The sequence below is a fragment of the Oryctolagus cuniculus genome, chromosome 10, assembly GCF_964237555.1.
Source record: "Oryctolagus cuniculus chromosome 10, mOryCun1.1, whole genome shotgun sequence".
Taxonomy (NCBI): domain Eukaryota; kingdom Metazoa; phylum Chordata; class Mammalia; order Lagomorpha; family Leporidae; genus Oryctolagus; species Oryctolagus cuniculus.
In genome coordinates, this window is record NC_091441.1 from 92,291,723 (window position 1) to 92,306,768 (window position 15,046).

Consider the following 15,046-nt stretch of genomic DNA (forward strand, 5'->3'; position numbering starts at 1 on the left):
TGAGAGAGAGAGAGACAGAGAGAAAGGTCTTCCTTTCCATTGGTTCACCCCTCAAATGGTTGCTACTGCCATAGCTGATCCGAAGTCAGGAGCCAGGTGCTTCTTCCTGGTCTCCCGTGTGGGTGCAGGGCCCAGGCTCTTTGGGCCATCCTCCACTGCCTTCCCGGGCCACAGCAAAGAACTGGACTGGAAGAGGAGCAACCGGGACAGAATCTGGTGCCCCAACCAGGACTAGAACCCAGGGTGCCAGTGCTGCAGGCAGAGGATTATTCAAGTGAGCTATGGCGCCGGCCCAGCCATTCATTCTTTTTTTTTTTTTATTTTTTTTTATTTTTTTATTTTTTTGACAGGCAGAGTGGACAGTGAGAGAGAGAGACAGAGAGAAAGGTCTTCCTTTGCTGCTGGTTCACCCTCCAATGGCCGCCGCGGCCGGCGCGCTGCGGCCGGCGCACCGCGCTGATCCGATGGCAGGAGCCAGGAGCCAGGTGCTTTTCCTGGTCTCCCATGGGGTGCAGGGCCCAAGCACCTGGGCCATCCTCCACTGCACTCCCTGGCCACAGCAGAGGGCTGGCCTGGAAGAGGGGCAACCGGGACAGAATCCGGCGCCCCGACCGGGACTAGAACCCGGTGTGCCGGCGCCGCAAGGCGGAGGATTAGCCTAGTGAGCCGCGGCGCCGGCCCCCAGCCATTCATTCTTAAACAGTACATTCTAGTTTAGCCTACTTTAAAATAAATTATATAAATGAATTTGAAAAATTTTTTGTGTTTGGCTTATTTTTCATTATTATGTTTGTAAGATACCCTTATATGTAGATTCCAAAAAGCTTTAGTTGTGTGAGGAAAATGGAATAGAAAAGATAGTAAAGAAACTTAACTTAGGAGCTAAGATGCATGCTTTACTTATAACTTGGCCTCCAGCTAGCAAACATTGCTTTGAGCAAATCACCTGAACCCTTAGGGTCTCCTTTTCCTCTGAAACATGAAAGAACGGGTTGAAGTGATTTTTAAGGTTTCTTCAGCTCTAAAATCGATGAACACTGGATAAAACCAAGCTATATCCTTAACTTATTTCACTTTTTGTTTTCATTAGGTTGTCTTGGAGATACCCAGTTCTGTTTTAGATTTCGGCAGTCTTCAGGACGGAGGGTGTCCCTGCATTGTCTCCTGGATCAATTTGACAAAGATTTGCCAGTTTACCTAAAGGTTGGAAAAGTAGACATAGCAAAATATCCATGTGAGAGGAAACTTTAGCACTCATTTAATCCAGTTGCCTCTTATTGTGTTCAGAAATGTTTTGCTTTTGTTGTAGTGCTCTGTTAGCTAGCTGGGTTTCCTAAGTGATTCTAATTTGTAAGGATTCAGCACGTGAGTGAAAGAGACTTTATAATACTGTTCTCAAAACATAATGCTATTAAGAATTACAGAAATGGATTAGAATGTTGAAATAATTTTCTGCTGTCAATAATGCCTCTTCTAATGTGGGGTTGAAGTAGTGCTCAATGAAAAAATCACCCAGCATTTGGGTAGCCATTCCTTGTGGAAATCTTTGCATACTTTATAATAGCATATCATTGCATTTTTGGCATTTTAATGAGTTTTGTTTTACAGTTAGTGATTTAAAAAATTTTTTTTATTTGACAGATAGAGTTAGACAGTGAGAGAGAGAAACCGAGACAAAGGTCTTTCTTCCGTTGGTTCACCCCCCAAATGGCCGCCACGGCTGGCGCTGCGCTGATCCGAAGCAGGAGCCAGGTGCCTCCTCCTGGTCTCCACGTGGGTGCAGGGCCCAAGCACTTGGGCCATCCTCCGCTGCACTCCCGGGCCACAGCAGAGAGCTGAACAGGAAGAGGAGCAACCGGGACTAGAACCCGGTGCCCATTTGGGATGCTGGCACGGCAGGCGGAGGATCAACCTAGTGAGCCATGGCGCTGGCCCCACAGTTAGTGATTATTGAAACAATTTTAATGATTCAGATGATTTCAGAATACATGTTTCTTGCATTGGTACACATCTCTAACTGCATGAAGAACATTTTTAATTGGATGTTCTGTTAACATATCTAATAAGAAGTTGACAGCATTTGCCTGAAATCAGTTTTTAAAGTTTGCCTCCCTGGTTCTATTAATGGATGAAGCTCTTTTAGTTGGCAAAGTTACTACCTTTGTAATGTCTCTCAGAGTCATCTACTCCTTTCTGTGACCAGATGATAACATTATTATCATACTCTTCCAACTGATGAGCTTAATAAGTGTTACTCATTAGGCTTTTTTATTCTAGGCATTGTGTTAATAAGCATGTATTATCTCCTTAAATCCTCCCTCCTTACAGTGATCTGAAAGAGTCCTTTTTGCAGTTGACTGAATTGAGGACAGTTGAGGATAAGAAATTTGCCCCAGACAGGACATCTCACCTTTGTGTTTTCCAACACAGTATATCCTACATGGTGTAGCCAGCTGAAGTGAGCACATGTGTGCATCGATTTCAAAATTTTTTGCATCAAAATAAACTTCTAACTCCATTTTTCTTTGAGCTTTTTGAAGTACCTTGCATATTATAAAATCTAAAATGACTATTAATTGCTTAATGAATAAAGAGCTAATGATAATACTTCCAAGTCCTCACTTGTTGGATCTTCCAATTAAGACTTTACCTTTCCAGTGTCATGTCTATATATATGTCATATTTTGCCATACTGAACCAAGTGCTTTTTCCTGTGATAGCTTGTCTTTTTCTGTCTATGTGTGCTCAAATTCCTGGCCCTCTAAATCTGGAATGTCTTTGGTTTTGTTTAAACCATGTCCAGCCTTCAGTGCTCAATTCAGAAATATTACCTGTATAAAATCTTTACTTACCCTCTTTGGGCTTCTGTAACACTTTGCTTTCTTCATGGTACCCGCTCTTCTATTACACAGTCCTTTTTGAGCTTTTCTTATCTCTCCAGACTGTAATCATCCTAAGGAATTATGTCCAATCAATGTGTCTTTTTTTTTTTTTTCCCTCCCCTCTGCCCTGGCTGCTGTCCAATGTCTCTTTTTAATCTTCTGTACCATAATACCTTTTCCAAAGTAGTGGTCAGTAAATATTTGTTTAAGGGATAACAAATAAATAATGGAACCAAGGCTTATTCTATTAGGGTATAAAAGCTTGTTAAATTTTTTTTAGTATAGTTACCTTTTGAATTTTGGGTTGATAAAAAGTATAATGTTTCATTATTATTGGGTTAAAATGTTACTGGCTATAAAAGATTCATATTAGCATTAACTCTATTTTCCATCTTAAAAGTTTACATTAGAATTCCTCATTTTGGAAAAAAACTGACCCTTTAACTTTGATAAACTCAAAATTTCCAGCAGCATTTTTTAAAACTAAATAAACATAGAATTTGTTTTGGGGAAACATAGAATTTGATTGTTTGCTAAACTTGATCCCGATATAGATATGAATAAAGAACATCATCTGGATATGTTATAGAGGGAAAAATCTGATTTTAGTAGTGAAATTTTTATGATCATTTCATCTTTGGCTAAGACAGCAAGTTTGTCATCTGGCAGTTAACCATCATGGTTGTTGCTTATTGGTAGAAAGATACAGCTGGCTCTTTGTGTATACCTCACATCTTGATTTGGGTTTAGATAGGAGCCTGGTGTTAAAGGGTAGCTATGTATACATATATATTATATACATATTTGTCACTTCTTTCATAGAAAGATCCTGCTTATTTTTATGGATATGTGTATTTCCGACAAGTTCGAGATAAAACCCTAAAAAGAGGCTACTTTCAGAAGGTAATTTTTCATATTCATTATTAAAAATATTTCTATATTTTCAAAAGATAGAAACTGTTAGAATCACCAGTCTTTAAAGTTTTTGGCATTTCATCTTTTAACACAGGTAGAGTTTATACTTTATAAACATTTTTAGATTACAGACACTTGTCCCCAGATTTTTAAGTGCTGTTGAATTTTTTTCTATGTGTTTGATAGATTCTTGACAGTAAGTTACAATTGTTGTAGAGAAGATTTTACTTAACAGATTGTAATATTGTTACAACTAACAAAACCCTTCAGTGTCTCTTTCTGAAGAGCCAGTAAATAAACTGTAGCAATATCTTAGCCATTTTGTTTCCATTCTAAATATACAATCTTTTTCTCCCCTCTCCCCCCTCAAATCTGTACAATTTAAGCCCTGCTAACTGGACATACTTTTCCCATTTGTAACCAGAATTTTCCCTGATTACTAATTGATACTAGGTGGAAAGAAAAAGGATTGGTTTTCAAGAAAAAAAACTAAAAAAGAAAAAATCAGCATAATCTGTATCTGAAGTAATCAGACTATAAAGTCACTATAGAGTATGTAGGTATGACAACTGCAGAATATAAAATTAAGTCTTTCCCAAAAGCTGAACCATTTGTTCTTTCCTTAATAGGAAGAATTTTTTAAAAATGGCCAATTTCTGATATTACTTTACCAGGGACAACAATAGCAAGACTTTGGAAATTATCCATTATATTGGTCTGTTTATAGGAAATTGTTTTTCCTGGAGAGCAGGAAAATCTGAGTATGGTTTTATGCTATTAAAGTGTAGTAATAAGATTGAACTTTTTGCATTCCACAGCAATGGTTTTCTGTTTCCTTTTAGTACTTTAAAAACCTTATTTCAGAGCCATATTTTTTGCTGAATTTAGCATATTAACAATTGTACATGCAAGAAATGAATGGAAAACTTAAGTTCTGACCATGAGGCAGTTTAAAAATTGTTTCTTTTTTCCTTCCAGTCCTTGGTTTTGATCAGCAAACTGCCATATATTCATTTTTTTCACACTGTGCTGAAACAGATAGCACCAGAGTACTTTGAAAAGAATGAACCTTATTTAGAAGCAGGTAAGTTAAAAGTTGTGTACCTTTATGAAGGAATTTTCCAAATTTTACTGGAAATGAATGCTAAAAATAAAGTTTGACCTTCTCAAAAATTAGGTAAGAGTTTAGGGATTGGGGCAGGGATTTGGCCTAGTGGTTAGAATGCCCATAGCCCATAGCTGAGTGCCTGATTCAGTGCCCGGCTCTGGCTCCTGACTCCAGCCTCCTGGTAATGCAGACCTTGAGGGCAGCAGTGATGACTCAAGTAATTTGTTCCTGCCACTCAGGTGCAAGACCTGGATTGAGTTCCCAGCTTCTGGCTCCAGTTCTGAGTCTCTGCCTACCCTGGACATTACTGGCATTTGGGGAGTGAACCAGAAGATGAGAACTGTCTGTCTCTCTCTGCCTCTCAAATAAGTAAATAAGTGAAATTTAAGGCTGTATATTGGGAGAGAGCTATAAAATTGTTTGCATGGCATCTTTACCTGCAAAAACAGCTATTTTTGTGATTATTTCTCTAACATCGTAGTCTATTTATTAGGATGGTAATAAATCAATTCTGAGTTGATAGTTATAATACTCGGGATATTATTAAACAGAAATCCTAAGAAGCTTGGCACAGATGGAAGTCCTCTGCCAGATGGTATGCTTTTGTAGTGAATTTTGGCAGTAATAATTCTAGGAAGACTTCTATTAGCTATTAATTCATTGCTTTCAAAAACTTCTTAGCCAACTTATATAGCCTAGAGCATATAGATTTCTGAATACCTTATTTTTACCTTATTTTTCTTCCCAGTATATTTTTCCTGTTCTATAGGAAGTAGAATTCTATCTCTAATGCTCCATTTTTAACACTAATATTTCCACTTACGCCAAGAAAATATTTTGTTCTCTTTTTCAGCTTGTAATGATGTTGATCGATGGCCTGCTCCAGTGCCAGGGAAAACGTTATACTTGCCTATCATGGGAGTGGTAATGAAGGTAATAACTGGTATCTTGTTTTTCTTCTTTCTGAAGAACTTGGCAGGATATTCACACAAAGATTTTACTTTTTAACTTCTTAGTAACATTTGGAAGTGTTACTGCTTTCAGTTGTCTGTCATTGATGTGAGGGGTTACAGTGATACTGCGATTGATCTTGTTTCACATAACTCCAGATGCCTCTAGTCCTATTGCATCTTGTAGATGCACAAGACTGTCATTATATGTAATACCTGTGAGGTGAATGCCACCTCTTAGAATTCTGTAACTCCATGAGCTTACCAGTAACCCAAGAGAGAGATAGACAACAGAAACAGATCACTAGTAGAATCAAGTATGAATTACTAAAAAATAAGAGAAATTAGGAAAGCCAATGATTCTTAGTCAAAAATGCTCTTCTTAACATGCAATGCCAGACCAAATATGCTCACCCCAGGGCATAGCTGTCTGTTCAGTAATTTTTCAAGTTATTTTATTCTCAGTCTTCTCAGAAGTATAATGTAAGTGCTTTGCGGTTCTGTTCACTATCAAGTTTGACTTATTTTTACCTTGTTCTTTGTTGAGATGTGCTCGTTTTTTAAAGGAAATGTGTTCTGTTTTTCCTTGGGAAATCATCAAATGTAGTACTGATAGCTCTAAGTTGGGAGTTCCCATTGTTTCCTGTGAGATTTGTCCAGAAGTTTGGCAAGCCTTAGAGGGTGTGTTTGGGTGTGTATATATCAATGAAGCAAAGATTGGAACAATAAACAGGAAGCAGTATGGAGTTCATGTCCTTTTTCTTTTTCTCAGTACATTTTCTTCTCAGAAGTTGGTGATTTCTGTATGTTTGTGGGAATGGAAGCCTTGGTTCACTAACTTACTGCTGTGACTGAAAATAAACATGAACTTAGTTTTTTAATCTGAAATAAATATTTTGTTTTTCCAGTTTTTTAAGGCATTATTGAGTTCACCTATTTAGCAGCTGAATATAGAACTTCTGATCCCTCATTCTTTTATAGCTAAAGATAATGTCCTTCTCTTTCTCTTTAAGGTACGAATTCCCACATGTCATGACAAGCCTGGGACAACTCAAATAGTGCAGTTAACTCAGCAGGTAGTGTGATTTTTGGTAGAATGATCAGCACAGTCTGCCTAACAGAATTTTTAAACTAACAGATTAAGTATCATGGGTTTATTATATATTTCTAAACATATAAGAAGTGTCCCACTAAATAATTTTTTTGTGGGTTGATAATAAAATTTCTGATGGTTTTTAGAGTTTTTTTTCCTTGTTACTTCTGCAATAGTCCTTGTATAACTAAGAATTTATACCATAACTGTGAGGACAAAGGAAAGTAAATTTTTTCTTAATGAAGTTTAATTCCAGCAAAACCTCTTACCATAGAAGAGTGGCTGGCAATTTTCTGATTACAGGAGATTTAGTCAAACGGATTATGTGGTTACAGTTGCCTTCATTTTCATGAAAGTAACATCTGTTCATGGGTGTGGTTGAATTTTTCATCTGAAATGTTTTAACTGGTGTCTTGGCACTCCCTTTGTTCTTTGAATTGAGTAAATATGGAAAGCAGTAGGAAAGCTAATTTTTCCATTTATTTTTATATCAGCTAGTATTAATAGTGTTATTTCATACAGTTGTGAATTAATCTAACATTAATTATTTATCCTTAATATCTGTTTTTCTCTTATCTTCTGCTTTATTGGGGGAAATTAGTAATACCAATTTTCTCGGGCTGCTGCTGAAAGAAGATAATCTTTACAAAGCAGACAAACCAGCGTGGCTTATTGATCATGAGGTAGACATTTTAAAAATCAATTTCTGCCAATTTTGGTGATACCTTTTCTTCTATTTCTTTTCTTTCTCTTAGGCAGACACACACATATCTGTTATTCTACCTACAGTTCATGAGGTGGATCTTTTCAGGTAAAGGAAAATTTTTAACTACCTTTTGTCTCTTATTTGTGATACTTTATTTAGAAAATGAATGTTCTTAGGTAGGATGTAGAAAAAAAAATTGAAAGAAAAGAGTAATGGGGTTTTACATGCTTTAAATCAATAGTTCATTCCCAGCTGCACATTATGAGTTTTGACAGGGAAATTTGGATATGGATTGGGTATTACATGGTTAAAACAAATTATTTTTTGTTTGACATTAGAATGTTATTATAATAATATTTTAAAATTTTCTTTATGAGAGATGTATTTTGAAGTAAGGTGAAATGTCATGAATACTGTATTTTATTTGAAAATACTGCAGTGCAAAATAATACTGCAGTGAGGGGTTGGCATTTGGTGCAGCAGTTAAGATAAAGTTGGGATGTCTACATCCCATGTCATAATGCCTAGGTTCAAGTCTCAGCCCTGTTTCCAATTCCAGCTTCCTGTTGATGCATACCTGGGAGGCTCAAGTCGTTGGGTTCCTGCTACCCATGTGGGAGTTCTGACACCTGACTTCAACCTGGCCCAATGCTGGCTGTTGGAGACATTTGTTCAGTGAACCAGTAGATGGGAACTCTATCTCTTTTTCTTCCTTTCCAAAGAAAAAAAAATTTAAAGAAAAAATTTCAGTAAGAAAAAACTAGGTGAAGCAAAAATGACAAATACTACTTGTTAAATGTAGGTGATATGTAAATGGGATTTCTTACACTAGTATCTTTATTTTTCTATATGTTTGAAAACTTTCAAAATGCAAATTTAAAAAAAAAGATTTATTATTTACAGAGAGAGAAGAGAGATCTTCCATTTACTGGGTCACTCCCCAGATGGCCACAATGGCCAGAGGTAGGCCAGGCAGAAGTCAGGGACCACGAGCTTCATTGGGGTCACCCAAGTGGGTACCAGGGCCCAAGCACTTGGACCATCTACTGCTGCTTTTCTCAGGCCATTAGTAAGGAGCTGGATTGCAAGTGGAGCAGCTGAGACAGAAACCGGTGCCCATGTGGGATGCTGGCATCACTTTACCAGTGCTGGCCCCTCAAAATGTAAAATTAAAAAAAAAGAGATATTCTAGCATTTAAAAACGAAAAAGAAGGGCAGCTAAATAAGAATCTTTGGAATGGGGCCCAAGTTCTAGTTCTGCAGATGGTTCTGATGGGTAACCCAACTTGAGAAACCATTGTTATGAATGTACAGTTAATGAATACTAAAAGAATTATGAAACACATGGAATGAGGGGCTTTTTTGAGAGAAGGGCCTTTTTTTTTTTGGTGACTTCTAAACTATATGGAACATCACTTCAGAGATCAATTAGTTTATGTGCTAAAATTATTTTTATATGCTTACTCTTAGCACAGCCCAATAATCCTACTTTTAGGTATTTACTCAATAAAAATGAAAACATTTATCTGCACAGAAATATGTATGTGAATGTCTATACATTTATCTCAGCTTTATTAATAACAGGCTAAAATGATACATATCCCAGATGTCTGTTAACTAGTAAATGGATAAACAAAATGTAACATGTAAACATACATGAAATACTACTCAAGCAGGAAAAAAGACAAACCATGATACATACAGCTAAATGATAACTCTCAAAAGCACTATGCTAAGTGAAAAGAGCCAAAGTTTTAAAAGTTACTTACTGAATGATTCCATTTATATGATGTTTTCAAACAGGCAAAATTGTAGGGACAGAAATCAGAACAAGAGGTTGCCTGGGTGAGGGGAGGGAAATCGATTACAAAGGGAAGGAGAATCGTATTTGAGGTGATGGAACTATTCTATAGCTTTGGTAAAGATGAATTTTACTGTGTGTAAATTATAAATGTGACTATTTTTACTTTTAAAAGATTTATTTATGTATTTGAAAGGCAGAGTTACACAGAGAGAGGGAGAGACAGAGACAGAGAGAGAGAGAGAGAGAGATCTTCCATCCACTGTTTCATTCTCCAAATAGCCTCAATGATTGGGGCTGTGTCAGGCCAAAGCTAGAAGCCAGGAACTTCTTCCAGATTTCCTATCTGGGGGCAGGGGTCCATGAACTTGTGCCATATTCTGCTTTCCCAGGAGCATTAGCAGAGAGCTTTATCAGAAGTGGAGCAGCCAGAGCTTAAATCAGCACCAATATGGAATGCCTGCATTGCAGGCGGAGGCTTAACCCATTATACCACATCAGTGGCCCCTAAATGTGACTTTAAAATAAATTAATTCTCATTAAACTTTTTTGGTGTTAGAATAGTCATATAGTGAAAAGAATGTCCCCAAAATAAATATTACAGGAAAATATAATAATAGGGATACATACTTTTGATAGCTTTGATACTTGATTCATTAAGGAATAATTTGAAGAAATGGCGTAAGTTAATTAGAATTCCATTAGCAGACTTTTTTTTTTGAACTTCTGAGTTTGCATGTTATGCTTTTTTTGATATTATCTTTTTGTGTGTGTGGTAATTAAGTACCCCAACAGTAACATCTTTGAATAGTAGTCTCCTGTCTTGAATATGAATTACATAGGACAGGATAATTTGTTCTTTTTAAATTCTTGTTTCACAAGGGATGAGAAAACTGAACCTTGAGAAATAATCTCCCACAGCAGTAATGTTTTGTCAGACATTTAATATCTGGTGATTGTATTCATGCTTTATCCATGACAATATTTCTTACATGTGTATGTATCATTTACATTTCATGGTTTTATTTAGTGTGAATGAGAGTTTAAATGTTTATTAATTATGCTGGAGATGATATTTTTCTTTTTTTTTTTTAAAGATTTATTTATTTATTTAAAGGCAGAGTTACAGGGAGGCAGAGGCAGAGAGAGAGTCTTCTATCTGCTGGTTCACTCCCCAGATGGCCGCAATGGCTGGAACTGAGCCAGTCCAAAGCCAGGAGCCAGGAGCTTCTCCCAGGTCTCCTACGTAGGTGCAGGGGCCCAAGGACTTGGTCCATCTACTGCTTTCCCAGGTTATAGCAGAGAGCTGGATCAGAAGTGGAGCCTCTATGACTCGAACTGGCGCCCATATGGGGTGCCGGCACAGAAGAAGGAGGCTTTACCTGCTACACCACAGCAGTGGCCCCTGGAGATGATATTTTTCTGCAAAGACTGAGCCTGATAGAAAAGATGGAGACAGGCATTTGAAGTTGAGTAGCAGAGACACACTTGAATGTAGGGGTCCCTGTGCCTCTGATGACTAGGTCAAGGCTTGTTAGGCTACTCCATGGACAGCTATGGCTTTGGTTTCAGGTCTCTCTCTCTCTCTCTCTCTCTCTCTCTCTCTTTCTTTCTCTTTTTGACAGGGAGAGTTAGTGAGAGAGAGAGAGATAGAGAGAAAGGTCTTCCTTCCATTGGTTCACCCCCCAAATGGTCGCCACGGCTGGCGTGCTGCGCCGATCCAAAGCCAGGAGCCAGGTGCTTCTCCTGGTCTCCCATGTGGGTGCAAGGCCCAAGCACTTGGGCCATCCTCCACTGCACTCCTGTGCCACAGCAGAGAGCTGGACTGGAAGAGAAGCAACCAGGACTGAATCTAGCGCCCTGATCGGGACTAGAACCCGGAGTACTGGCACCACAGGCGGAGGATTAGCCTAGTGAGCTGTGGCACCAGCCCAACTCTCTCTTGATATCAGAAATAATTTTCTTATTCAGTTTTAAGTTAGGAGTGGAACTGAAGGGCATTTTTTGTATTCTTTTGTTTTAGAGTCAAGGACATTTTACCTGATGATACTTGCTGTTGGTTCCTAGTACAAGTGAGAAGCACATCAGTTATGCCTTCTTTCTTCCTCCCATATATTGCTCCACGGATGACAATTTTGCTTTTCTAACGATTGGCAGAGTAGACAATAGTTAGGGGTACTTTTGTGTTTTAAAGATTGAGAAAGTCAAAGAAAATGTGTGTGATGCTCTCCGACGTGTATTAATTTCTCTTAGGTTTCAAGATTATAATAGCATGTCTTTCTCAAAAGACTGAAACCATTATCTCCTAGTAGTAAATTTCTAACCTTTTTTTTTTCAAAGGATAGCTTTTTGGGAAGTAGAAGCTTAGCTTAAAGGCGTGGTACTCCAGAATAATGATATAAAACTGGTATGAGGAGCGGGCATTTGCCTTACCAATTACCAATTACCAATTAGGCTGTTTACATTGCACATTGGAGCACCTGGATTTGATTCCCTACACTAGCTCCTGATTTCAGCTTCCTGCTGATGCAGATCCTAAGTGGTGGCAGTGATTGTTCAGTAGTTGGGTTTTTGTCACCCACATGGGAAACATGGAATGAGTTCTGGTTCCCGGCTTTGGCTCCCTTTCCATTATTGGCATTTCAGAATTTCAGAGAGTTAACCAGCAAATAAGAGTTCTCTCTTTCTCTCCCTCTCTCTCTGCTTCTGTGCCTCTTAAATAAATACTTGAACGTTTTTGAAAAATGTGGTTCTATGGCACCGGCCTTGTGGTATAACAGATTAAACTGCTGCCTGCTACACCGGAATTCCATATGGCCTGGCTGGTCCGCTTCTGGTCCAGCTCCCTGCTAATGTGCATGGGAAAGCAGCAGCAGATGTCCCGAGCGCTTGAATCCCTGCACCCATGTGGGAGACCCAGATTAAGCTCCAGGCTCTTGACTTTGGCCAGACCATTGTGGCCATTTGAGGAGTGAGCCAGCAGATGGAAGATCTCTATCTCTCCCTTTCTCTGTAAGTCTGACTTTCATAAATAATTAAATAAAATTTTTTTTAAAATGGTACTGAAAAAGGCCTGTGATTTCCCTATAATTCTATACTGTGGTTGATCATATCACTAATATTTGTTAGAATTGAAGACAGGCTTCATTTCTTTCTCTCTTTTTTTAAAGATTTATTTATTTATTTATAAGGCAGAGTTTAGAGAGAGAGAGAGAGAGAGAGACAGAGAAATATCTTCCACCTGCTGGTTCATTCCCCAAATGGCTCCCACAGCCAGAGCTGGGCCAGGTAAAAATCAGGAGCCTGGAGCCTCTTATGAGTCTTCCACGTGGGTGCAGGGACCCAAGCCCTTGGGCCATCCTCTGCTGCTTTCACAGGTGCATTAGCAGTAAGCTTTATTGGAAGTGGAGCAGCTGGGACTCTAACCAGCTCCCATATGGGGTGCCACTGATGCAGGCAGCAGCTTTACCCACTAAGCCATAATTCTGGCACCAGGTTTCATTTCTTGGATTTTAAAAAATATTAATACCCCAATAAAACTAAAACTATTTTGTATAAAAAGTAACTGTAATACAAAAGTTTCAGAAAAAGCTTCATCTTAGAACAGTACATGTACTTCTTATCTTCTGTTTGTGCCCTTAACTGATAACCTTAGTGTACTTACTAGATAATAGTGTACTTGATAGTTATTTGCAACTTGATGCCTTAAGGGCACCCCACTATATGGTTTCCATATGGGCCTTTTCCCATTTTGCCTTTACTTGTTTTTAAATTTATCTGTTTATTCATTTTTTTAAATTATATATATATGGAATACTTTTTTTCCCCAGAACCATTTGATGTTATGGTAGTCTCCACTTACCTTCAAAGGATATATCCTAAGCCCTTAATGGTGGCCTAAAACTGCAGATAGGACAGAATTCCATAAATAAGAGTGTTCAAAACTTTGTGGAAAATGGGATTAAAAAGCAAGAATTTTGGTGTAAACAATTTGTGAAATCCATGCATACTTTTTCTTTTTTTTTTTTTAAGATTTATTTATTTTTATTTGAAAGTCAGTGTTACACAGAGAGAGGAGAGGCAGAGAGAGAGAGAGAGAGAGAGAGAGAGAGGTCCTCCATCCCATGGTTCACTCCCCAGATGGCCACAACGGCCGGTGCTGTGCCAATCTGAAGCCAGGAGCCAGGATCTTCTTCTGGGTCTCCCATGCGAGTGCAGGAGCTGAAGGACTTGGGCCATCTTCTGCTGCTATCCCAGGCCATAGCTGAGAGCTGGATTGGAAGTGGAGCTGCTGGGTCTCAAACCGGCGCTCACATGGGATGCCGGTCCTTCAGGCCAGGGCATTAACCCACTGTGCCACAGCGCTGGCCCTTGTGCATACTTTTTCTATAATATGAATGTTCCATGAACTTTTTGAAGACTGCTGATAAATGCATGGATTTTAAAATATTTTTGCATCAAAATAAGCTTCTTTAAAAAATTTTTTTTTTATTTCTTTATATGAGACGTAAAGTTACAGAGGGAGAAACAGAGAGAAAGGTCTTCAGTCCGCTGATTTATTCCTCAAATGGCTGCAACAGCTGCAGCTGGGCTGATCCAAAGGCAGGAACCAGGAGCTTCTTCAGCATCTCCCACATAGATGCAGGGGCCCAAAGACTTGGGCCATCTTCTACTGCTTTCCCAGCAGAGAGCTTGATTGGAAGAGGGGCAGCCAGGACTAGAACTGGCGTCCATGTGGGATGCTGGTACCACAGGCAGAGGCTTAGCCCACTATGCCAATGTTCCAGACCCAAACTTGTCTTACAATTCCATTATTTTGTGAATTTTTTGAAGTTACCTTGCATTGTAATAAAAGTTATGTGACTATGGTCTTTCAGTATTTTATTGTGCTGTACTCACCCTTCTTGTGATGATGTGAGGTGATAGTGTCTGTGTGATGAGAAGTGAAGTGAATGGCATAGACACTATGACATAGCATTAGGCTGAAGTCTTGTGCCTTGTTTCAGAGTATAGTGATGTGGATTTTACCGTATTACTCAGAATGGAATGCAGTTTAAAAGTTATGAATTGTTTGTTTCTGGAGTTTTCTATTTAATATTTTTGAGTTGCAGTTGATCACAGTGAAACCACAGAAAGTGAAACTGTAGTTAAAGGGGACCACTGTGAGCTGAAGATCTGAGGCTTTGTCTTCCCTACATACATAGTCTCTTGCCTGTGAATAAGGATACAATGTATCCATCAAAAGAGGCAAAATTAACATTGATACTTTTGTATCATCTAATAAGACCATATTCAAATGTTACCAGTTGTCACTATAATATCTGGATTTAGAATCTTCCGTTGCACTTAGCTGATGCCTCTTCCGTCTCCTTAGGTTTAGAATCCTTCACTCTTTCACTTCTGTGACCATGAGCTTCTTGTGGATTACAGGATAGCTATTTGCAAAAAAGCCTTCTCAGTTTAGGATTGTCTGGTATTCTACCTGTTTAGATTTTGGCTTTATATCTGTGGCAAGGGAGTGGCAATCATTACTGATGGTGTTCACTTTTGATCCCTTGATTAACGTGGTATCCTGCAAACTTCTCCACATA

General features: G+C 38.5%; 1 protein-coding gene across 3 annotated transcripts in view; it reads left to right on the top strand.

Annotated features, from left to right (window-relative positions):
• Window positions 1-15,046, top strand: part of DENND6A (DENN domain containing 6A) — a 92,969-nt gene that overhangs the window by 42,967 nt on the left and 34,956 nt on the right. For all 3 annotated transcript variants that reach the window (XM_002713264.5, XM_017343899.3, XM_070050677.1), the window contains exons 4-9: window positions 1,091-1,203; window positions 3,705-3,785; window positions 4,776-4,881; window positions 5,759-5,838; window positions 6,869-6,931; window positions 7,704-7,759. In XM_002713264.5, the coding sequence (XP_002713310.3) occupies window positions 1,091-1,203; window positions 3,705-3,785; window positions 4,776-4,881; window positions 5,759-5,838; window positions 6,869-6,931; window positions 7,704-7,759 (499 nt within the window). The remainder of the gene's footprint in view (window positions 1-1,090; window positions 1,204-3,704; window positions 3,786-4,775; window positions 4,882-5,758; window positions 5,839-6,868; window positions 6,932-7,703; window positions 7,760-15,046) is intronic.